Source organism: Pagrus major, chromosome 18 (genome assembly GCF_040436345.1).
Source record: "Pagrus major chromosome 18, Pma_NU_1.0".
In the NCBI taxonomy this organism is placed as follows: domain Eukaryota; kingdom Metazoa; phylum Chordata; class Actinopteri; order Spariformes; family Sparidae; genus Pagrus; species Pagrus major.
The window spans coordinates 17,056,753-17,080,565 of record NC_133232.1 but is presented as its reverse complement, the minus strand read 5'-3'; the positions used below and the strand labels follow the sequence as shown (position 1 = coordinate 17,080,565).

General features: G+C 41.8%; 2 protein-coding genes across 3 annotated transcripts in view; one reads left to right on the top strand and one right to left on the bottom strand.

The window, feature by feature from the left end:
- The first annotated feature begins 554 nt into the window (after positions 1–554).
- On the top strand, positions 555–9,781 carry hdac3 (histone deacetylase 3). The gene is made up of 15 exons (XM_073487476.1): positions 555–748; positions 1,727–1,809; positions 1,973–2,115; positions 2,601–2,682; positions 4,024–4,080; positions 4,184–4,239; positions 4,329–4,462; positions 4,585–4,665; positions 4,803–4,876; positions 5,076–5,140; positions 6,405–6,494; positions 6,725–6,783; positions 7,077–7,156; positions 7,795–7,952; positions 8,046–9,781. The coding sequence occupies exons 1-15, from the start codon at positions 694–696 to the stop codon at positions 8,113–8,115; spliced, it is 1,287 nt and encodes a 428-aa protein (XP_073343577.1). The 5' UTR covers positions 555–693; the 3' UTR covers positions 8,116–9,781.
- A 206-nt stretch (positions 9,782–9,987) lies between these two features.
- The window catches only part of myot (myotilin), a 29,304-nt gene continuing 15,478 nt past the window's right edge, over positions 9,988–23,813 (bottom strand). The window contains exons 9-18 of one of the 2 annotated variants that reach the window (XM_073487007.1): positions 21,309–21,528; positions 18,890–20,091; positions 17,842–17,992; positions 17,404–17,505; positions 16,633–16,670; positions 16,061–16,199; positions 14,969–15,176; positions 14,664–14,829; positions 13,544–13,677; positions 9,988–11,899 (exon numbers count right to left, since the gene is read on the bottom strand). In XM_073487007.1, coding sequence (XP_073343108.1) covers positions 11,757–11,899; positions 13,544–13,677; positions 14,664–14,829; positions 14,969–15,176; positions 16,061–16,199; positions 16,633–16,670; positions 17,404–17,505; positions 17,842–17,992; positions 18,890–20,091; positions 21,309–21,528 — 2,503 coding nt within the window. In that variant the 3' untranslated portion in view covers positions 9,988–11,756. The remainder of the gene's footprint in view (positions 11,900–13,543; positions 13,678–14,663; positions 14,830–14,968; positions 15,177–16,060; positions 16,200–16,632; positions 16,671–17,403; positions 17,506–17,841; positions 17,993–18,889; positions 20,092–21,308; positions 21,529–23,813) is intronic. The other variant, XM_073487008.1, reaches the window with a different exon arrangement.

The following is a 23,813-nucleotide window of genomic DNA, read 5'->3' as shown; positions in this document are numbered from 1 at the left end:
TTCCTCAGGCTGTGACACCCCTCAATTCATCCTCAGCTGTTTTCCATGAATTTTCTTTTTCTTTTTTTTTTCAGGTTCAGACTTATCCGGTCTGGATAAGTCTGAACCTGATTCGGTGACAGGTATTAACAATAATTATTATAGCTAAATAATTATAGCCTACAGAAATAGCCAAACCTCTTCCTGATTCATCAATGGGCTTATTAAAATGGGACCGTTTCATGACCTGTTATTCTTGGAGCATTTTATAGGAGGATTAAAGGGGCACATAAATTGTCTGTCGTGCAATAAATCATTTTTATTTGTTTTGCACTAAACTCCAGATTAATGTTGATTAGTCAATTTGTCAGGGGTATTTTACTACAGACTAACCGTCCTTGTCTTAGATAAATTCAAATAACATAATAAATGACAATAAAAACGACAGTCGTCTCATTTATTACAGTTTATGTTTTATTTTGATGAGTTCAGAAAAGGAAAAGACGTTTAATTAGATCGACAAAAGGCTTTTATTTTTTCGGGCCGCTTCCTTTTCTCCCCCTCCCCTCTCCGTTACTACCGTCCCTGTCTGATGACGTCTCGAGTCGGTGTTTACCATGGCGGCTAACTGCTAATTGATAGAAAAATGTGGATTATATCGCCGCGGGAACATTCATAGTTTTACGGGAAAAGTCGGAATATAATTCGTTCAGCATGACCAACAGAACATCTTATTTTTATGACCCGGACGTGGGCAACTTTCATTACGGTGAGTTTGGTTATCGTAGTGAACCGGCCTACAAAGGGAAGCGGTGCTAACGTAAGCTAGCTTTATGCTAATAACTTCAGGGGTGTGTTTTATTCTTACATTTAATGTTTTGCATTTCGCATTTCCTAAGTCCATTTGGAGATCTGCTGTGCTGGTTTTTACCATAAAACAATTTAATTTTTATCGCTACTGGTGGTGCAAATCACAGAGTATCTAGCATGTTTAGCTAGCTAACGGTATTTTATCAGCTATCCGTATGTATTAAAACTGTCCCATATATCCCTCTGTGCTCGCTATCTGCCTGCTTTTTACATTTATGATGTGCAGATGGTTCATACAGTTAGTAATCCCTTTGTAGTAATTGCAGATTGGTTTACTGTAAGGATCTTCGTATTTAGACAGTGGAAGTGAAATATTTTCGCACAATTTGTAATTTTCTGACTGTAAAACCACCCACTGTAACAGCGACGATACCTGCTTTGGAACTGAAATGCTAACTAAACATAAATATTAAAAACATCAGAACTAAAGATCATTTAAAGTATTGAAACAACATGTACACACACACACACACACACACACACACACACACACACACACACACACACACACACAGGGCTGAAAGTCAGCACCATCCACCAGCCAGCTGCTGGTTAAACATGCAGGTGGCTGCACTCACCAGCCAAAAATCAATAGTAATCTGTTAAGTGGCTGGTAAAAATGCACGTTTTAAAGAAGAACTGCACAATATCAATAAACACTATCCTGCTGTAGATATCAAGTGCATTTCAGTGTTTTGTAATCAGATTTGATTTGATTTGACAGTCGTGATATACAGCTTTATTTATCACTTATTAGTCTGCTGCTATGTAACTCTGAAGATTTGTTTTCAATAGTGGTTCTTAAGGAAGTCTATGAATGCCTCAGTGAAATATCTGTATTATGATTTGTAAATTCTGAAGTGTGTGTGTCCTCCAGGTGCTGGCCACCCCATGAAGCCTCACCGTTTGTCTCTGACTCACAGTCTGGTGCTGCACTATGGACTCTACAAGAAAATGATGGTGAGCAGTATACAGAGATGGTTTGACAGATTCACACCCTGCTCATGCAGAAATACTCTTTTCTCTCTGGAATAACATTTGCTCACTCTTTTGATTTAAAATAAACTAATGTAACATTTCATAATGTACTGTACTTTATTAAATTATTCTTTTTACTGATTAGGTGTTCAAACCATACAAAGCATCGCAGCACGACATGTGTCGGTTCCACTCTGAAGACTACATTGACTTCCTGCAGAAGGTCAGCCCCAATAACATGCAGGGCTTCACAAAGAGCCTCAACACGTTCAATGTCGGAGACGACTGGTGAGTATTATTATTGTTTTTTATAAAAGTGGATTGTTTTAGAAATGAATTATGGCTACATTTGTTAAAGGCGCATTATGTAAGAATTTAAGTTTAAAATATTCAAATATTCATCTACAAAATTTAGCATGCTTACCAGCTAGCCCCTAGCCAAGTTGTACCTGAAGAGGTGGTAATCTGAGCGTAAACAACACCAAAAATCCCCCGGTGCTCCAAGCATCCAGCCCAGACAGCGTCAACTCATGCAACACTGAGTTAGCTGCATGGTTAAATGAGCACACTAGCTAACGGCAGCTACAGTTAGCAGCAGGTAGTTGTTACTCGGGTTATAGGCTGCACATGATTTGTTTGGAGTTTGATTTTGACAGATAGCCAGTTCTTACATATTGCACCTTTTCGTATTCATGACATGTACTGCACAGTCATAGCATACAATGCCCTTGTGGTTTCATGGTCCATATTATTTGGATATTATTTTCTTTCAGTCCTGTGTTTCCTGGTCTGTTTGAGTTTTGCTCGAGATACACAGGAGCCTCTTTACAGGGAGCCACACAGCTCAACCACAAGGTAACACACACACACACACAATTTATACAAACATACACTAACCAACCTAAATGAAGTCAGTTTCGCCACAGTGAAAATCAGTGGCCTTTGTCTTCTAGGTAGCTGCCCTGTCACAAGCATCATAGCCACTGATTTATTCTTTCAGTAGCAGCCATGTAAACTTCCTGTCCTGCTCTGAGGTTTTTGCTAAGCAGCTGCTGATTAAAGATGAACATGTGTTTAGCAGATGATACTTAGATCACCGGACATCCCACCCTCAGTGTTGACACTTCTTTGTTAAACTGAAACAGCAGCAGTATGCAGCTGCAGCTCTACTTGTCGGCTGCTCAGGACCACAGAGTCGTGGAGGCTGTTCACATTTTGTAACAACATGCATCCTGAGTGGTCCGATCACAAGCGGACCGCTTAAGTACAGGTGTGAATGCCAATAAAACGCATTGAGGATGCATTTGACCCAGACCACATTCAGACGTGGTCTGGGCCACATGTGATCACATTCTGTTATCAGAGTGTTTACACATGTGTCCTTGGCCACATTGAAGGACCACCTACACAACTGACGTCCCATGCAAAACGGCAACAAGAAGAGGCCACAACAACAGGCAGAATGGATTACACACTGATATACACGTAGTGTTCACTGTAATGCAAACTACATGTTTGGGCTCTCTTAACCTGCCAATGCTGGCAGCAGATATTTGTGAACACACTGTATGTTTCAACTAAGCATTGAACTAGTAACCACAATATCCCCGGACTCCCTTACAAATCATGTGATTTTAAGAGTTGCTGAGTGAAGAGAAACAATTATTCATCATTCATATAAATTCAGCATTGCATGCAATACATTACATTGTTTCTTTAGTTGTGCAAACTGTCAGTTTGTCGCGGCATCACTGTACCAGCCTGTCTCCTTCCCTGTCTGAAGAGTGTCTCACCTCACAATGTTTACCAGCTGTTTGAACACACTGTTTAAACTGATTTCACCATTTACACAACATTTATGAAAGGCGACAACATTTTATTGACAATGAACATGTCAAATTTTACAAATACAGTAAACAGTAACCAATACAGGATGCTTCTTTGATAGCTGTGGAGAAAGTCTCCAGACTCCCTTAAAAAATGATTAATTTTATGAGTTGTGGAGTTTAGAGAAACTTTATAAACTTTGGGAAACGCTTTATGAAATAAAACAAATGCTTAACTATTTGGACTTACTTTTTGATTCGGCAAATGTTATTCATGAAGATATTTCTTTATTTGTGTAAAAAACTTTGCGCCTGTTTGTTTCATTGATGTACGCGATCAGCCTTATGGTGATTCTATGTTGTTTTCCAGATCTGTGACATTGCCATCAACTGGGCCGGAGGTTTGCATCATGCCAAGAAGTTTGAGGTCAGAACAGAGTCCTGTTTACTGGTGTCAGTCCTCTCTGCTAATCACATTCAACTTACTTGTGACTGGTTAAAAGCCTAAAATGAGTTTTCTGTGTTTGCAGGCGTCCGGGTTTTGTTACGTCAACGACATCGTCATCAGTATACTGGAGCTGCTCAAGTAAGACACTCATCTGAATAACCGTCATCAAGCGTTTACTGCATCTGTTACTCTCTTTACAACTGTGTGTGTATGTGTGTGTGTTACAGATACCACCCTAGGGTTCTCTACATCGACATAGACATTCACCACGGTGACGGCGTACAGGAAGCCTTTTACCTGACTGACCGCGTCATGACCGTGTCCTTCCACAAATACGGGAACTACTTTTTCCCAGGAACAGGTACGAGCTGCTTTAAGAACACTTTTAAACTGCTGCAAAGGCAACTGCCTAATCTGTGTGTGTACAGTACGTTACGATTGTGTTGTCTATAGGCGAGTATTTACAGTGTGTGTTTGCTGCAGGTGACATGTATGAAGTCGGAGCAGAGAGCGGTCGGTACTACTGCCTCAATGTCCCTCTGAGAGACGGCATTGATGACCAGAGTGAGTTCACCTCCTGCAAAGTTCATTATTTAAATGTACAGAGTAACACATAGAGCTGTATTATTACTGTTGTGTTGACTGTGTCAGAGGCTGTGGAGATTCACATGCTGCCATCTGTGTGTTTGTGTGTGTTTCAGGCTACAGGCAGCTGTTCCAGCCGGTTATTAAACAGGTGGTGGATTTCTACCAGCCGACCTGCATCGTTCTACAGGTCAGTGACTGATTCTGAACTTCTAATGCAGAACTCATCTGTTTGATTAACTCTTAACCTCAGAGCCAGTCTGTGTGTGTGATGCATCTGTTTCAGTGTCAGATAAAGTAAACTTGTCCCATTATCAGATTATCAGGCTGCATGTACTCGTATGATGATTGTTGACACATTGTGAGTGTGTGTGTTGTTCTGCTTCCAGTGTGGAGCAGATTCTCTGGGCTGTGACCGACTGGGCTGCTTCAACCTCAGCATACGAGGACACGGGTGAGACTGACTTCTGTTACATTGTCGAGCAAGAGACTGGAAATAGTGCCCCGCTTCTTTTACTCAAGAATCGGAATGAAATTGTGAGATTTTCAAAGATTCACACCCCCGTCACGAAGATTGTTATCAAGTGGTTCCATTAGCTGCGGGTCATTCAGTCCAGCTACGAGTAAGTTAATGTTAAAGATGCTTAATTAATTGTTAATTTGTCTGATGAAGATAAACCTACATAAAAAAGGCAGATTAATGTCAGTTGCACAGAAGAGGAGACTGTCTGATGCAGAGCTAATTAACAGTGTGTGGATTATTTTTCTAATAAAAGACGACAGAACTACACTTGTTATTTCCAATTATTATTATCACAGAGTTTCCTCATGCAGAGATGGATTATAAGAGTAAAGTAAAGCGTTGATGCTGTCGGGAAAGAAACTGTAGAATTAAAATGTAGCTTTATTCGTCAGGATGTATTTAGTGTCGTTAATTCTCCCTCCGTTGGACCATGGGAGGTCTGGAACAGAAAAACGATCATCAAAAATGTATCATTATTAACTCTTTTGTCCATGTGGGGGTCCTGTAGGAGTAATGACTCAGTTGTTCAGTGATGTCACTGGTTAGTGGATTAGCTGTTGGCAGGTTTAAAAGTCAATCTGCTCCGGAGCAGGTTAGCCACACAGCATAGGTTACCATGGCAATCCACCCCAGTTAAAAGTGCTCCTTCTTGGTGATGATGGTGAAGCCCAAAGATAGCTGATTACTCACTAACTGGCTTCATGTTACAGGCATTATTTCATTGTTTTTCTCTCTCTGATTAACAGCCATTCTTCTGTTATGTGTTGTCTTTGTAAACGCTGTAAAAACAAACAAGTAATGACTCATTTTGACACACACACGCGCCCATTTTATCGGCTAGAGCAGCAATAATTAGTCAAACGATAAGTAATTCAAAAGAAAATTAATCGGCAACTGTTTTGATAATCGTTTAGTCTTTTCAGTCATTTTACAAGCAAAACTATGAAACATTTGCTGTCTTTGGGTTTTGGACAAAAGAAGCGATTAAGTATCATGAAACTGATCAGCAGATGAACAGAAAATGAAAATAATCATTAGTTGCAAGCTGGAATTGGCATGGTGCCAACATGTTAAATACCTGATAATAGAGGGCACGTTTAACAATATATGATGCTGCTGCTGCTGCTGCTGCTGCTGCTGATGATGATGATGATGATGATGATGATGATGATGGTGGCATTTTTATGTCTTCCAGTGAGTGTGTGGAGTTTGTCAAGAGTTTTAAGATCCCTCTGTTGGTCCTTGGAGGAGGAGGATACACAGTGAGGAACGTGGCTCGCTGCTGGTAAGTCACACACGCACGCGCACGCGCACACACACACACACACACGCACACACACACACACACACACACACACACACACACACACACACACACACACACACACACACACAGAGGTCAGCTTTAGTACACACAACATGGAGTTAATGGTCAAGAGTTGATGGAGGTTCCATGTTCTGAGTCATTGTGTGAGCTTTGGTGTTTCCACTAACGGCTGCTTTGTTGTGCTGTAGGACCTTTGAGACGTCTCTGTTATTGGACGAATCCATCAGTGATGAGCTGCCGTATAGCGGTGAGTTGGAGTGCTCATTGTACTGTGTAATGCACCTCTGTGTCTTTTACTAAGGGTTTCTTGCTGCCCAGACTTGCTCCAGCATCAGAGTCCTGTTCCGTTTCTGTGGGTCTGAGACGATGCTGTAAACGAGTAGATCATTTTCAATCTTCAGCACCATCTGTTGGAGGAGCAGTGATTTTACACTTTCAATTTTTTTGTAAATCATTTCTCACAAACAGTTACAACAGACACACTATATCCCTCCCTTCTTTAACCTCTCTGGATTCTCCCTCCTTCTGTCTTACCTGCAGAGTATTTTGAGTACTTTGCTCCAGACTTCACGCTGCATCCTGACGTCAGCACCAGGATAGAAAACCAGAACTCCAGACAGGTGAAACACCGTCCCACACTGAATAGTGACAGTGTTATAATACCATAGAGTGTCTACAGGACTTATAGTCGAAGTTCTTGAACCCTCAAAGACGTAGACAGCCACTGGTAGCTAAAAAATAACTATTGTTTCTAAAATATTTAATAACTTTAGAACCACTAATTCTATCCATATGCGTTTATCAAGTCACCTTTGCTTCAGTGCCGTCTGTTATGATTTAATAACCTATATTGGTCAGATCTACACAGTCAGTAAATGAAATATAGGATTAAACCTTTTTGACATTGAGATTAATATTATAATAAATGGCTGTACCTCGTAAAGGTCAGATGTAGACAGTAATTCATATGGATGTCTAAAACAACCAAGTTCATGTTATAAAAACAAAATTTCCTGAGGTTCTGTCTGAATTCACAGTAAAAAATAAACCCCAAAAGTCTTTCAATGAAACTTCAGGCTCTTGAATCAATTCATGTATGACACGTGATGCTGACTGGTAGGACAGGCCAAACAAAATAAATACAGAACAGTTAAACAAGTTGGTTTTTTTTTAAACAAGTTTATTTAAAAAATATCAAGATAATAAATCCCATGAATCCACTGTGCAGTCTTTTGTAACTGTGTCCATGTTGTTGTAGTACCTGGAGCAGATCCGTCAGACGGTCTTTGAGAACTTGAAGATGTTGAACCACGCGCCCAGCGTCCAGATCCACGACGTTCCCTCCGACATGCTGAGCTACGAACGCAACGACGAGCCCGACCCAGACGAGAGGGGGGGCGAGGAGAACTACACCAGGTCAGTGCACTTTGATACCAGACAGGACTTAAGACAACAAACGTGTGAGGTGTTCCTGTAGCTAACTGTCTGTCAATGATGTCACTTCCTCAGGCCGGAGGCGGCTAACGAGTTCTACGATGGCGACCACGACAACGACAAAGAGAGTGATGTAGAAATTTGACCCATGAAATGAGGAGTGGAGCGTCCTGTTTGCATCGGCTTCAGTCTCCGAACTTCACGTGTTCACAGATTTAACAGAAACTTCTGGAAGGACTGAAAAGTCTGTGGTTTCTGTTTTTAAAAGTCCTCAATCAGCCGTCCTTCACACTGACACCACTGTTGCTCCATCAACACAAGTCATCAGAGCTGACGTGACGTTGGCACCAGATTCACGTGCACGCCACCTCCAGCTGTGTTGTTCCTTCTTGTTTTGAAATTACAAGTAGTGTCAAAACAAACTATTCTGTATGTACACATGAGCAGTTGAATATCTAGATTTTGATAATAGCATTTTTTTTGTTACATTGTTTTTCCACTTGTTACCTTATTCATGTCATCTTAGTAATGAAATATACGTGATTTTTTTAAAGAGGAAAGTGTCATCGGCAACCAATTTGCCAAGTATTATAATCAGCTGAATTTAACCTGTGAGTTCCATGTTTGTCTGGATTTAGGATGCAGCCTAGGCGATGTTTTCATCCGAAAATGAAGGATCACGAAGAATTTTGAGCAGCACAAATGTACATTCTGTCAACCCATGAGATTTAAGAGCAGTAACATATGTGACACGTTACTCAATGAAAAAAAAAACCCAGTTCCCAGCAGGTGTCATGGAGAAGGCGTGAGGTGTTGTTGATTTATTTTATCTAAGACACGTGCGTATGTGAGAAGCTGTTCAAGTGCCTGCCTGGATCCATTAGTCACACATGAGCCAGATGTTTTAAAACACGCCTAAACCAACATACATCTCAAAGGTACACATCATTTTAGTTCAACACTCTGCTTATTTTCTAGTTAGTGGTTTGGTTTTCTTAATCTTAGCATTATTCATGTGCCTTACAGCTCTGAAAAGGCACCTTCACATCAACTTTCAATTGAACTTGACATATTTTGGATTTCTATACAGTGAACATCTGTAAACGAGGCTGATACAAACAGGAGTTCTCCTCCCGTCCTTTCCCCTCTTTTCATCTGCTCTTTATTGTACATACACGTATAAATGTATCGACTGTGAGTGTGATCATAATGTAGAGGACTGTGGTGGTGACGAGGTTGGTAGTTGACGCAAGGTATTTTTCCACTAAATTGGCGGTGGTTCCTGAATCGGTTTCGTTCAAGCTTCATGGAACCTTGGTGCTATCTATGCGGGCTGCATTTCCACCATTTTTAGTTATTTTAGTCCAGGATGTGTCATCAACGCACAATATGCCCACCTCAGTTTGCAATTCACATCTTTGGTTTTTGTTTTGTGCTGCTAACCAACTCTTCAGGTTCCAAACCAATTTATTTTTGGTCGAAATGCTCTGAACGATTCAAAATTAGGTGCACGGCCATTCGATATTGGTGGAAAGAGGGCAATAGAGGGCCTTTCCACAAATAAAGAAACCGTTTCAAGAACCAGATCTAATTTAATGGAAAAGCAGTGTCAGTAATCAGATGTCAGAGTGCTGGTCCTTCACTGTAAAAGCTCATTACAGATGTTTATCAGTGGATATGGGACTCTGAAGCCACAGTAGAGATTCATTCTACCATCTGTCACCTCCAGTCCTCTTTTATTCAGAAACAGGTTTTATGTGATTTTTGATATCGTTGTCTACTTTTGTTTTTAATAAAAAGAACCAATTGAATCACTTGTGTGCGTGTAGTATGAAAGTAGTTTCATCAGCCAGGTCTGAGCACCACCACCAGAGGGAAGCATGATGGCAATAATACTGAGTTATTTTGGAAATGAGTGGTTTTGTTCAGAATGGAGGCTGCTTGCTGAGCAGGTCTGGAGCCTTAATGACCACACTGCCAACTGTTTAAATATATTTACACACACCAGGAGACAAAGTCAAGGTCACCTTAACTTTATTTCTCATTCATCCAGTGATATGTAGAAGTTCTTACACAACAAACAGTACTTGAGGAGAATACACACTAATACCTGCAGTTTCAAATCCCAACAGAAAGGCCCTAACTTACCAACACTACTCTGGTGCTTCAAGCAAATCCAATGTTTAACCCTGTTTGATCCAAACATCATGCTGTAATAAACTGTAGTACAACATCTAGAACCATCAGTTCTCAGTTTATACGTCCTTTAAATGCATTTGAACCAGGAAATCAGCTTTCATTGACTTTTTGGGCTGACTGAGCTACGGCCACACAGGGTTAAATACCAGATATTCAGTTTGCATGCAGATCCAGCCAAAAATACCAGGTATTTGTGAAGTTAGTTTATGTCTGGCAGTAACAAGCAGTTCCAAGGTAAGCAGACAAATCAAGCCTCTTTGTGATACAGCATATGTTGAGGCTCTGGTCAGAAATGAAGAGTTTGGCAAATCTCGGCAGAGGCCGACACACTGATACCTGTTTTCTGACTGAACATACAGACTTAAAGATGGAGAAGAAAGTGTAAAACGTCTTATCTGCACTGCAGATGTGATGAAATGTAAACAGGTGTAAGTGTTGAGAGCAGATCAGGTTCAGATCAGCTGGGTATCAGGATGGCAGCCTGTGCTATCTGTCCAACTCACAGTATACACCTCTGGTTGCAGAGGGGGGGCAAGTCCCAACACTGAAACTAATAACTTCAGTTCAAATAAATAGCTTCATTCACATACACTGTATATTAGACATCTTTAAAAACACAAATCAGGCAGAATTTATATGACAGCAGAGAATCTGAGCAGTAACCAATGGTGGTATCTTTAAACAAGAGGTGAGAGGGTTAGTTAAAACTCTGACTTTCTTTTCCAGTTTATCTAACTTTACAGACACACATTATCAGAAGCAACAGCAGCTGTGACTCAGAGAACACATTTAAATCCAGAGGCTCAGGCACTAAACCACCCTGATTCAGCTACAAGCTGGAGGAGACAGAAAGTGACAGGCAGACAGTTGTCAGGATTAAAGTGCAGTGATAGATGTTGGTAGTGTAGTTAAGAGAGTTCAATACAAGTAGTTATAAATTAAATCTCATCATTAGTATGGGAGAATGGTTTCTGGACCACAGCACTGAGGTTGGCCACTGAGATAAAACTGGCAGCAGGGCTGACTCTGCCACACTGTGTCCAGGTCTATTAATACATCCATGACCTACACACCATGTTGCTGGGTGCAGAGCAGACAGGAGGATGAAGAGACAGACGGAGAGAGGCTCACAGACATGTATCAAACATGAGCTGTACAGACAGACAAAGGAAAGGCACAGTGGTGACAAACAGCAGCAGGTGAAACAACATAAGGTGAGATTATTTGACCTCAGAAGGCACTCGAATAGGAAAGATTACTCTCCTTATGGTTAGAGCTGTAGGCTCCTCCAAGTATTTAAAACACATAACATGTCATGAGTGGAGGAAGGGTAGTGATGAACATCTTAGCAAGACAATTAAAAGTTTTTCCAAATGAGAAAATTCTACAATACCACATCACAACCCAAAAGTAGCTTCCTTAATGAACCTGACCTGGCTCGGCCTCAGTACTCTCCGCTGCACTGCTGTTACTCTGTATTCTGAACCAAAGCTTGATTATTAGCACTAGATCTGCCTCGACGTGACAGTGAATACAGGCTCCGGTCCATTTTTGAGATGTGTGATAGTGATTGGGTTTAGTGTGTCTCTACAGCTCCTCACTCTCATACAGCGGGGCAGTGTGCTGAGCAGGGCTCTCCACAGTCAGAGAAGGCACGTGGCTCAGAGACGACAGCAGCTTCAGCGTCTTGGAGCCAGGGGGCGCCGTCTTCATGGGTGCCGCTGTGCGAGCTGCAAGGGGCAGACAGAGAGGGGAGGGATGAGTTCAATTCACCTTAACTGGTCAGTTACACATGAAGTGTGTTTTGTTGTTTGACAAACATCAGTTTGCTTGTATTCAACCTCATTTGGACTGCAACTGTTTTATTAGAAGGCTTATAACTGTTATTACTATCAACATTATTATCTTAACACAGTATGATCCTGCCTGCCTTTAATTTTAGAAATGTGGCATTTAATAAACTTGGTAATTTACATTTAGATGTCTGATACCAGAATATCCTATTCAAAAGCCAGGCTTAATGTTGTAGCCCATTACTTTATTTTCTTTATTATTTTGCATTTTTAACTGATTAAAAACGTCTTAAATGGAGCTGCAACGATAAGTCGATTAACTGATCGCCAGCTATTTTGATAATCAATTGATTGTTTCAGTCATTTTTCAAGGAAAAATGTCAAACATTTGCTGGTTCCAGCTTCTTAAATGCCAGGATTTGCTCATTTTCTTTGTCATTTATAATAGTAATGAACAGTCTTTGGTTTTTGGACTGTTGATTGGACAAGTAATCTGCAGATTAACCTATAATGACAATAATCCTTAGTTGCAAAGCTAGTCTTAAATTTTCTAGCTTTTTTGAAGGAAACCACAAAAATCATTTACAACTGGTTACTGGTCTCATATCACATGTAAATAAAACTGTACATGTTATATATCCGTTGGTGCTCAGTAATCTCTCACCACAGAGTGAAACAGCCTCTTGTTTTACCAGCAGATGCCTTCTTTATTTATATTAATAATACGAGTGACAGCAGTGGTGTTACCAGCAGCAGCAACAGATTTTACTGTAGATGACTCGAGTTAAACATTCCTTTCATGCCAGGTGTCTGAAAATAACTCTTCTGCTCTGCACGTCATAGCACAGAACAGGACAGCAAGGCTCAGTGACAGATAAGGAACAGACAATAAGTCCACGGCTCTCCATGTTTCATCTGCTCTTTTTCAAACTCACAAAACTATCAACTAAATATTTTCATGCATTTGACATCTGATATGTACATGTCCTCTGGGGTGAGTCACTGTCCTCATGTACATACACACACAAACTGCCATTTCTGAGCACTGAAAACTGAGCTTTTTCAAAACTCCTTCCAGGGTGAAGATATTCAAAAACTGAAAGACTTTTCAGGTTTTGAAAAAGGTGGTCTAAACTCACTTTCAGCTTTAGTAAGGTATACCGTCCAGCTCAGGTGGAACAGAGGCTCAGGTACTTTCCTTTGTTGGTCCTCTCACTCGGCTCTCTGTCTCCACACAGCAGATGGCGTGTTATGTGATCGAGCAGAAACCTAATATGTGTGTTGTATGTTCCTCCCTCATCAGTGGATGGACTCCATACTTATCTCTGTGACTCGCTGATTATGCAGTATTGTCATACGTTCATCAAGTTTCTGCTCGATCACGTGACACAGCATTTGTTTGACGTTTCAGGCTGCAGAGTTGGATTCAGTGTAGCGGTGAGCGCACATCATTCTCCATCTGCTGTTTGATTTTACAGCCTTGCTACTATGGTAACTACCGGCCTATCTCATACAGCAGATAATGGAGACGGGCCCTTTAAAGCAAATTTGCGTAGAAAGCTGAACACACAGTGGACTTACTGCCTACATCCAGCCTCGAGTTACATGTGGACATGCCAGCTTCATTGATGGCAGAGAGAGTGTACCAACCAGCATCAGACTTCATCACCCTCTCTATCAACAAGCACTGTCGGCCTGAGCCGTCCTGATACAGACTGTGGAGACACAAAGACACATTCACATGTTTAGTTCATCACTGGGTAAACACAACTGTATCATCTTGATGCAGGCTGAAGAGTCAATACATAACATTTGAATAAAAAGATAGTGGTGCACATAGACGAAGAAATTAAACACACTTTCTCATGCAAGTCCATTTTTGTATTGTGCATACTGTCCAGTAGGAATCAGAAGCAGGAGAAGTTGTGTACATGTACAGTTTTCTATTAAATATAAAGCTGTTATCTGCCATCAGAAATCTGACCCACACGATGAAATCAACTTTGTGATTCTCAAACAAGTTTTAATAATATTAAAGCTCAGCCTGCACATTACTTTGCCTATCAGCTTGGGGGCAGCAGAAACAAATTGTGAACACAACACTCACAATTCAAATTTTAAAAGGCCTAATCTGTAAGAAAGTTAATTGTTGAGACTCACTCCCAACTCGTCAAATACTGACGCTTTCATAACTGAAAAAAACAAACAAGAGAATTGACAAAAGATGGCAATGTTAGTGGTGAGACTGAATCAAACAGTAAAGCAGCAGTCTATAAAACCAACCAGATGACCTGAAATGGCCATGTGGCTCATGACTAAAGTTGACTTTTTTCTTTTTTCACGAACAAGTAGTCATCTGATCTAATAGAAATAAAAAATATTGATTATAGGTGCTTTAAGGCACCCACTTTGGTAACCATTGCTGAAGCTAGTTGGGTCTTCTACCGATAAAACTGTAAGAAGTTGCCTTGATCCTGTTGAAGGAAGTATCAGAGTCATACTTCTCTCAAGTAAACGTGTACAGTACAGCATATGACTCAACAACAGGACTGAGGTAGAAAACAAAATGTGCTTTGTAAAATACTTGATAGATTAGTTTATCGAAGAGTGTATCTTCAGCATCATGTGTTGAGTTTAATGTGCAATACTGGAGAGCTAAGGAAGAGTCTGGGTGTAATGTAAAGTTCTGTAGTTTGCCCACCTCATTCTTTGTGGGTCAATGCGCAGCATATCTTTATCTTTCTTCCAGAAGAGCTGTGGAGGAGGAGAAGCTTCCACTTTACACTCTAGCCTGACAGTGTCGCCCTCTAGAGCTCTGGAGTTCAACATCTTCTGGACGAAGGTGGGAGGACGCAGAACCTCCTGGGCTGCAGAGAGGAACAAGACGTTGCACAGCACATGAGATTCAAATCTCTCTTATTATCTCATCTATCATCATTGAGCTGCACTCTTCTGCTTAGAAAAACAGCATTTTCAGGCTAAAACAGGATGTAATGACTTTTGTACCTAATACATCGAGCTTCATGCTAAATCTGCTCTCTCCTGCTCGGTTCCTGGCCACACACTCATACACTCCGGCATGGTGCACTGTGACAATCTCTATGATGAACGAGTGCATCCCTTTTTCACACACCAGCATCTTATGGTAGTCGTCTGGACGAATGGCTTTACCGTCCAGATACCAGCAGACGTCTGGTGTAGGGAGGCCTCCGACCTGGATGGAGAAAAGTTGCAATTTTATTAGGGCTGGTGCGACGTGTCGAAGTAAGCGACGTATTCGATTACATAAATACGTCGATTTACATAATGTGCAGCACGGTTTCTCAAGATGGCAGCAGTAGCAAGACGGCACTGTTAGGTGCAGGAGTGTCACTCCATGGTCCGTGTGATGTGCTGGGGACCCTCGCTGATTAGTTTGCCGAAAGACGAAGCTGCTATGTTGTTCTGCTACTGCCATGCTGGTCCGACTAGTGATTGTTTGTCCTCATCAACGGGTTAAAAAGAACAGTAAACAACCAGGACGAGGCAGATCATTACTGTGTTTTAAACTGGGGGACAAGATTGAACCAAAGTGAAAGTGAAACTTAATGCTACACAGAAATGTCTGTTGTGTTCCCTCTGTAGTATTTATCCATGCTAAATAACATGCCCGGCTGATCGCCAGCTTATGGCCACCGCAATGTGTAAAAAGTCCCGTTTACTTTTTGTCCTCACCCAAACGCAATATAAATTAGGATTACACAGATTACCAGTTAAGACTGGGCTATATTTTGTTGGGGAATAATGCCCTGCAGTGCAAACTTTGTCATATTCATTTGTTGATGATTGAAGATGATTGAATAAAATATCTAAATAACAATGACAAGTTTTGAAATGTTATTTTGGGTAAATCTGTTGTTATATGAATCGAGTAATAAAATATAATTGCTAGATTAATCAAAAAAATAATCAATAGATTAATCGATAAAAAAATAATCGTTAGGTGCAGCCCTACATTTTATTCCCTCTCAATTTAGCCTTGCATTAAAACACCACTATGGTTACATGATCCCTTGGATTTAGTGCATGCATGAATGTGTGAGTGATTTGGTCGTTCACCTTGAAGTCGATCCTACAGAAGCGTCCCTCCTCTACAGTGAGGTCTGGAGGGATCTGCAGGAAGCGAGGAGCATAACATTTCTCCTGGATAGCTGGGCCCTCATTTGCTCTCTCATCTGTCCCTGAGTGGTGCCTCCCCCTGAACACACAATGACAGAGATCATTTATTCATTATTCACTTTCAATGACTGAATTTTACACTCCACTAGTGACGGCACACAAACAAGCAACCCTAATAATACTGATTCCTGTTCAGTTGCTGTCCTCTGACAGCATGGCTACTAGAGTTTAACATCTCTCCTGACACACAGTTGGAGACATTTAGTAGATTTAACTTGTAACTTTGCCCAAGCGCTACACAAGCCATTTTATGGGCACTTTAAGATTTTAAATGACTGAAAAGAACATGAGCATAATCATTTGTAATCCACCTTTTTTAAAAGATTGATTTTGTTTTACAACTGCATAGCTTCAGTAAATACTGCCATGCTGGACGGGAATCTTGAGGTTCTGATGTTGACTGGAACCGTGGGTTAATAACTGAGCAATATTGATACATAGATTGCATTTACCACAGTCCACCTGTGTGTCTTCCTTCTGGTGACTCTGGCTGGAACAGAAAACAGATCAACGTAAGCAGAAGTAATGACAGGTTTCAACTTTGAAAACTTACTGTACTCGCCAACAGGTTGATAATATGCCAGGAGGGTAACTCTGTGTATGTGATGTGTGTGTGTGTGTATTCTGACACAATGGTCCTGTTGTCACCAGTGAAAGGGGCTCGTTCTCAGAAAACAGGCTTGAAATAGCCACTGACAAACCTTGCTGGCTTCAGAGGACATGTGTGTCTGTGTGTGTACATGTGTGTGTTGTGTTGGTGCTATGTGTGAAAGAGAGAGAGAATAGAAGGTGCAAAGCCCTTTGAGCGACAGAGGCTTTTTGATAGAACAATCCTACACACACACACACACACACACACACACACACACACACACACACACACACACACACACACACACACACACACACACAGTGCAACTGTTGAAAATGACAGTTCATCGGGGCTGCTGATTATACTGCCAGGCTTTTTCAACTTTGGGCTCGGGAGTCCATCAGGAGGCCCTGAGAGGGGAACGGGCTCCCTGTGCAGCCATTCAAACCCAAATGACTGTAATAACGTGTGGTCTTTACTTGATAGCAAAATGAAAGCTAATGGCTTGTGGACCAGAGCCAACATAAATGCAGCACAGCAACACACACCAGTACAACCTGAAACACGCTTACTGAAGGATTTTTGGAATTATTCTGATGTCTACTGACTAAAGGAAAGTTTGCCGTCGTACCTGGTCAAGTTGTGAGTCTGAAAGATTGTCTTGGTCAAACATGTAGGTGGCGTTGTCTGGACCCAGCAGCCTACGAGCCATACGCTCCTCATAGGACAGTTTCTGTCAAAATTGAAGCTTTATACTGGTAACTGTCATTTCTTAGACACACATAGGAAGTGTGCTGTGATCTGTTTTGGTAAACTTTTGCATTATTTATTCTGTTAGGTTAAAACAGGCACACACTGTGTCAGTGTGAATGGGCTGGAATGTGTAAGTGTGTTAGTGGATGGGATGATTTGTTTTTTTCTCCTCTGTTGATGAATGAAATGAAGGATTCTTGCATTTCCAACACAGTTTGCAGGACACACACAGAGACACACACACACACACACACACACACACACACACACACACACACGCACGCACACACACACAAAGAGACACACATATACACACCTGACTGGTTCTCCTCCTGGCGTCCTTTGAGCGCAGCTTCTTTTCCAGGTCCTGGATGAGGGCGTCTTTAGAGCCCTGGATGTCATCATCTGTTGAGCGAGAGGAGGAAGGCCGAGGAGCTACAGACTTCTTCAGGATGGGCTTGGGAAGGCTGGGTGACAGAAAGAGAGCGATAAGATAAGTTAAATAGCACAAGAAGACAGCAAAGATGAAGAAGAGAAGAGTAGGTCTGAGGATTGAGAACTTTAATCATTTTTTGTCATTGTTATCTGTATACTAGTGATTTTGTTGGTCCGTTCTGTACACATGGCATCCATTGCATGTCTGTCAATCCTGGGAGAAGGATCCCTCCTCTCCATTTTTTCTCTCTTCTACAAGCACCTGAATGTAGGCTTTGAAGTGTCGTTCACTGAACAGATTTTAAAGCCCATTAATGCAATGTGATTGTGATTTTGGGCTCGATAACTACAACTGACTCGATTTAAATCATACAACAAACCATTATCCAACACTTTTCACCTTAGTAGCCAAGTGAAAAAGAGCTTTGACCAATATAAATAATATATGTTGAGTTTCATTTATCAAAGAAAGCACAAACACGTGTGGAAATCTTTACTAATAGATGCTTATACACACTTTTAAAGCAGGGACTGCAATGAGATCCCTCCATGTATTTGATGTAAAATACTATGGACAATCTCTAGACTTGCATAACTACTCAAAAACACTTTCATGGTTTTATAATTTCAGGTTTGTTAATATTATTTTTTAATTCTATATAACTTTAACTTTTATTGGTAAACAGTCTGGACACTAATTGTAGTTGTAGTGAACAATCTGTGGAGGTTCTACTCAATCATCAAGGTGGTATGAAGTCTGCAGAAAGTTGCACTCAAATACAGATTCATATACCTAATCTTTTAAATCATTGTAAACAGTTAAGAAGTGGTGCCTTCTCTGTTCTGGGAAACTTTCTCCTTGTTAAAACTTAAACAAATCTGTTCAATCAGATGAAAATTGATGGAAATTGATGTATAGTTTGACTCACGTGTTTGGCGTCCCCTTGTAGCTGGCGGGCAGGGAGACCACAGCAGGCGGTACTCTGTTCTGACTGTTAGGAGTGTTGGATTGTGAGAGAGAGGAGGATGATGGAGAGAGAGGGGAGTGAGGGAAGGAAGGGGACACTTGGAAAGGCTGCTGAGGCAGGGAGGAAGGAGAGGAGGAGGCCCTCAAGGGAAGGAGAGGGCTGGAGGGGGAGAGTGGGGAACGGCTGGGGGAGGTGGAGGGGCGGGGCAGGTTAGAGTTGGGAGACAACTTGGAGGAGGAGAAAGGGGAGAAGGCAGACGGCAGCACGGAGCAGAGGTAAGCAGCAGGTGCTGACATGGTGTCCTGGTTTGCTGGCAGGGTGGCGCTGCCGAGGCCAGTGGCACTGGGGACACTGGGGGTGAGGGTAATGGTGGAACGCATGGTGGTGCGGGGGAGAGTGGAGGAGGATGGCGAGAAAGGGGAGGGGGGAGAGGTGGTGTGGGGGAGAGTGGCGGAGGATGGGGAGAACGGGGAGGAGAGAGAGGTGGTGTGGGGGAGAGTGGTGGAGGATGGGGATAAAGGGGAGGGGGGAGAGTTGGTGTGGGGGAGAGTGGCGGAGGGTGGCGAGAAAGGGGAGGGGGGAGAGGTGGTGTGGGGGAGAGTGGCGGAGGATGGCGAGAAAGGGGAGGGGGGAGAGGTGGTGGAGTCAGAGGGACTGAGTAAGGGGGCAGTGGAGGAAAAAGGAGGTGCAGCAGAGGAGGCCGGGGTGGAAATAGGAGAGCTGAGACTGGATGAGGAGGGAGAGGACCTGCCCGTGCCGTTGGCCTGGGTCTGGATCTGGGTCTGGGTCTGGGTCTGAGCAACAGACTGGGCTTGGTTCTGACTGAGGCTTAGTGACTGAAACTGGGTCTGGGTCTGGGACAAGGACTTGGACACTGACTGAGTTTGAGAAAAAGACTGACTTTGTGTGGACACCTTTTTAGTTTGATTCTGTATTTCTGTAACATTTTGACTATTCTGGGGACTGTTGAGGTTCTGTTGGGTGTTATTTTGGTTCTCCTGGGCCTCCCTCAGGACACTTTCATAACTGGGTGCCTGAAAGGAAGGCTGTGACTGAATAAAGTGCCTCGGTCGCTCATAGTTAAAGGCACTGGGAGGGAAGGTGCTGGGAGTGAAGGTGGGCAGGTCTGACAGGTTCATGTTGTTGCCTCCTGGCTGGGAGGACTGGAAGAGAGTTGACACACACATTTACAAAAAGTGAATCAGATGGATTTGTACCATTCCTGACTGCAATAAAGAAAAGAAACTGAGAAACTCTTACACATTGCCATTCACTCAGTTAAAGCTAACTAACATGTTTCTTAAATACCATGGGCCCTGTCTTAAGCCTGACACAAAGTGGCAGACAGAGCAGGTGTGATTTCAAGTTTCTGACTGACACAGTTGTCATTTTCATGCCCAGCACCTACGTTGTCTAATTAGCAAATGTACTTGCAGCCATCTGGTCGCCTATAGGCTTGTTGATGCTGAGATGAGGTGAAGTCAATGTTGGTGCATTGCTGTCTTTACACAGCAGAAAGCAAATGCACTATAGACAAAGCTGGTCCATATAGACGAGCGTAAAGCTGGTCCAAAGTCAATGGTGTAGTATTTTTCCTGCTATTTAAAGGGCGCATTATTGAGAAAGGCAAGTTCAAAATGCACAAACACTGTTTTAATGATTAGAGAGGCTGCATTTGGTCATTTTAAATGTTTCCATGTGTGCAGTAATTCCACTGAAGCAAATATTGTGGCAAATTTAAGCAGCAAAACTAAAAGCTGTAGTTATAAACTTGACAGGAGCAAGATAACTCTCCAGGACCTTCCCTCCTTAAAGGTAATAGGAGATGAATCTCTGATAGTTTAATTCATGTTGCACCCAAACACACCAGAAGTACAATAAATCAAGAACACAACCTATTTGCACCTTACTCTGCGCCTAGGTTATGCGCCGTTTAACTAGCAAAATTGAGTTGGACACTCCCCAAATGCACTTGCGCCATGCAATTTAGATCTTGCAGTATAGATTGTTTAAATAGGGTGTTGATAAAGAAAAAACATTCAAAAGAATATTCAAGGTGGAGTTAAGATGATCAATTAATATCTGCTGTATTTCTTGCTGCTCAAAATGTAAAAAAACAACAACAAAAAAAAAAAACGCTGAAATATTCTAAAGATTATACCCCTTCAACACCTCAGTACAGACAAGAGAGGATAAAGGAGATAGACACATTACATTGTAGCCATGGCTGCATACAGTGCATTTACTTACGGCTGGTGTTTTCTCTCTAAAGCCTGTGTTGTAATTTGCCTCCCAAATTAACCCTTAAAATCGGACATGTAAACTCACACATTGTAGAAGTAAAAAAAGTTTCTCAGGCAGCACAAAACTTTGTTCTTACAGTGAAACTGAGCTTGCTTGGGGTGAACAGCTTTGGTGTTTGGTTTGTATCCTTGACTTCGGTTGGTGGTGGCGGTGAGGGTGGAGGGGGAGGGCTGGGCGTATAGGATAGGACAGTGATCTCTGGTGACCTTTGTCCTTCTGAGCTCAGGACACTCTCCTCTTCGCTGCGGCCAAAGGGTTCGTTAGAGGAGTGGTTGGCCAGCTGCGGCTCTGGGAAACTGACAGATGAAAACAGACATGTGAGCAAAGATTTGGATATACCCGAAAGCAGAGAGTCAGAGAAACTGATGGATAATATACAGAAATAGTTATGATGAAAACCATCTGAAGCTAAAGGGATTTTATTTGTGATAATCTCCCCATCTCCAGGCAGTGGTGTCCGCTCTAACATGGTATAATACCAAGATCCAAAGGCACCACACAGTTGTTGTGCCTAATTATAGGCGTACAATCATCCAATTGGGTAAAAGTTGAGTGTTTGCATGGAGGAGAACTAGAACATACGGCGTACTTCTGCTCAATAGATTGGACAGAGGCTGCACAAGCTAACATGCAAACAGACACATTGTTGTGCTCAATTTTGTGACCCAGCCTATAGGTACGATCATGGCTGAGATTTTTACCTTCATCATCAATATGTCAACTGGTGAGATAAATTATCAAGTATCTATGACAGCAGAATTTATGTTCCAGTGCGGCTGCCATCGTACTACTGGGACTGTCTAATGAGAGTAACAGATATCAGAGGGTCTGCTCCCATTTCAGCCCACTCAGTAGTTTTCTTCCTGTAATACTGAGCCAGGCTGGTCCTCTACTTTTCTACTAGGAAAGAATGTTGTTCCCATGACTACCACGTAGTCTGGGCTATGCAGGAGCATAATGACAATAGCAGTCTCTATCTTCGCTCTCTCTCACACACTCATTCATTTATACACACTTGCTCACTGTTTTTCTGTATTTCCCCTCGTCTCCTGAGGGCACAAGACAGTTTTTGGCCAGCCAGCATCAGCTGACCTTGAGTCAGAGACTCTAATCTTCAATCTCGATTAAAACACACTAATGGACTGTCACATTTTTGACCCGATGTGAACCTAAATCCTAAGAATGAGGTGTGAAAAACGGTAAAAAGGATTTCTAATGAATGTATGGGAAACCCTGTTGCCGTCAGTATGTGCTTTTTGTGACATAATAACAGCGATTTTGCAGTTTGCGTTTGTTCATAGTCTAACAAAGGCCATTAGCCCATTTAGCTAAAACAAACAAACAAAAAAATGTACAAAAAAGGAAAATCATAAGCCCAAAAGAAAAAAAACAAATAGCTTCCAAGAATGAATAGTTCTGTTTGGATATTTGTTCTTGGAAGCTATTCGTTTTGTCTGACAAATATTCCCCCCTAGCGTTTCCAAGTATTATTGTTGGCCCTGCTGTCGCAAAGACAACTGGATCATTACCGTTTTCCTCAAATCCGCAAATATCAACAACAGAGGTCAAAGTTTGAGTTAGTTCAATTATTTATTGATTTAGTCTTTAATATTAATGGATTGCTAGTTAACCTCCTTTTCCCGGGTGACCACACGCCTGGTTGCGGAGAAAATCGCATAGTGACAGGGAAGTTTAAAGGGAACCAATGTAAACGCTTGATGGTTTCTTTATTCTACATCAATTACATTGTGCAAACAACATTAACTTCATAATAATACATTGAAGCAGAAAACTTGTCTTTGCCAGGTAAGTATTTTTGAAACATCCTCACAAGAAAGGACAAAAAAAAAACTCAAGCTAAAACCTTCTTGACTTATACCTATACAGTCAGGCTCTAAAGCAGACATCTTGACGTCACAGCAGAGAGAGCACAGGTGTTACTACTAACATTAACAACATTTAACTGTCCCAGCGATGTAAGTCATGACAGTGAGCCAGCGTGCACAATACCAAATGACTGGAAGTGTCACAGCTGAAAGTAATGCAGCAATGATCATCAAACACACCTGTGAGTGACAAGTCAATATGGATATATCTAACATACACAGAAACCAACGTGGTGAACCTACAGCTCTCAGACATGTCAGCAGCAGTGTACTGTACTTGTTTATTCTTTTTAATTGGCACTGTGACCCTTATCATTTTAAACAGCAAAACTGGTGTTGCCACTAAGGCTCATCCATGAACATCATATGTTTTCATCCTCTGCAAATGGTTAAATGATCTTACACGATCGTATAGAGAGCACGTAGAATGCATTAGGTGTGAGTGGATATTAGCCTGTATGTTAAAAGTGTTGATCAGTACGTTTTCCTATGTGTTTGAAATGCTACTATGTGAAAAATAATGTGTGTGTGTGTGTGTGTGTCTGTGTGTGCATGTGTCTATGGGCCTACAGTACACGTGCATGGGCATTTGTATGTGTATTTGTGTTTGTGTCATTAAGTGGGCAAAGCTATATTGGTCTTGGAATTCGGACATCAGCTGGCAGGTGCAGATACTCTGCTGGTGACCCAACCCA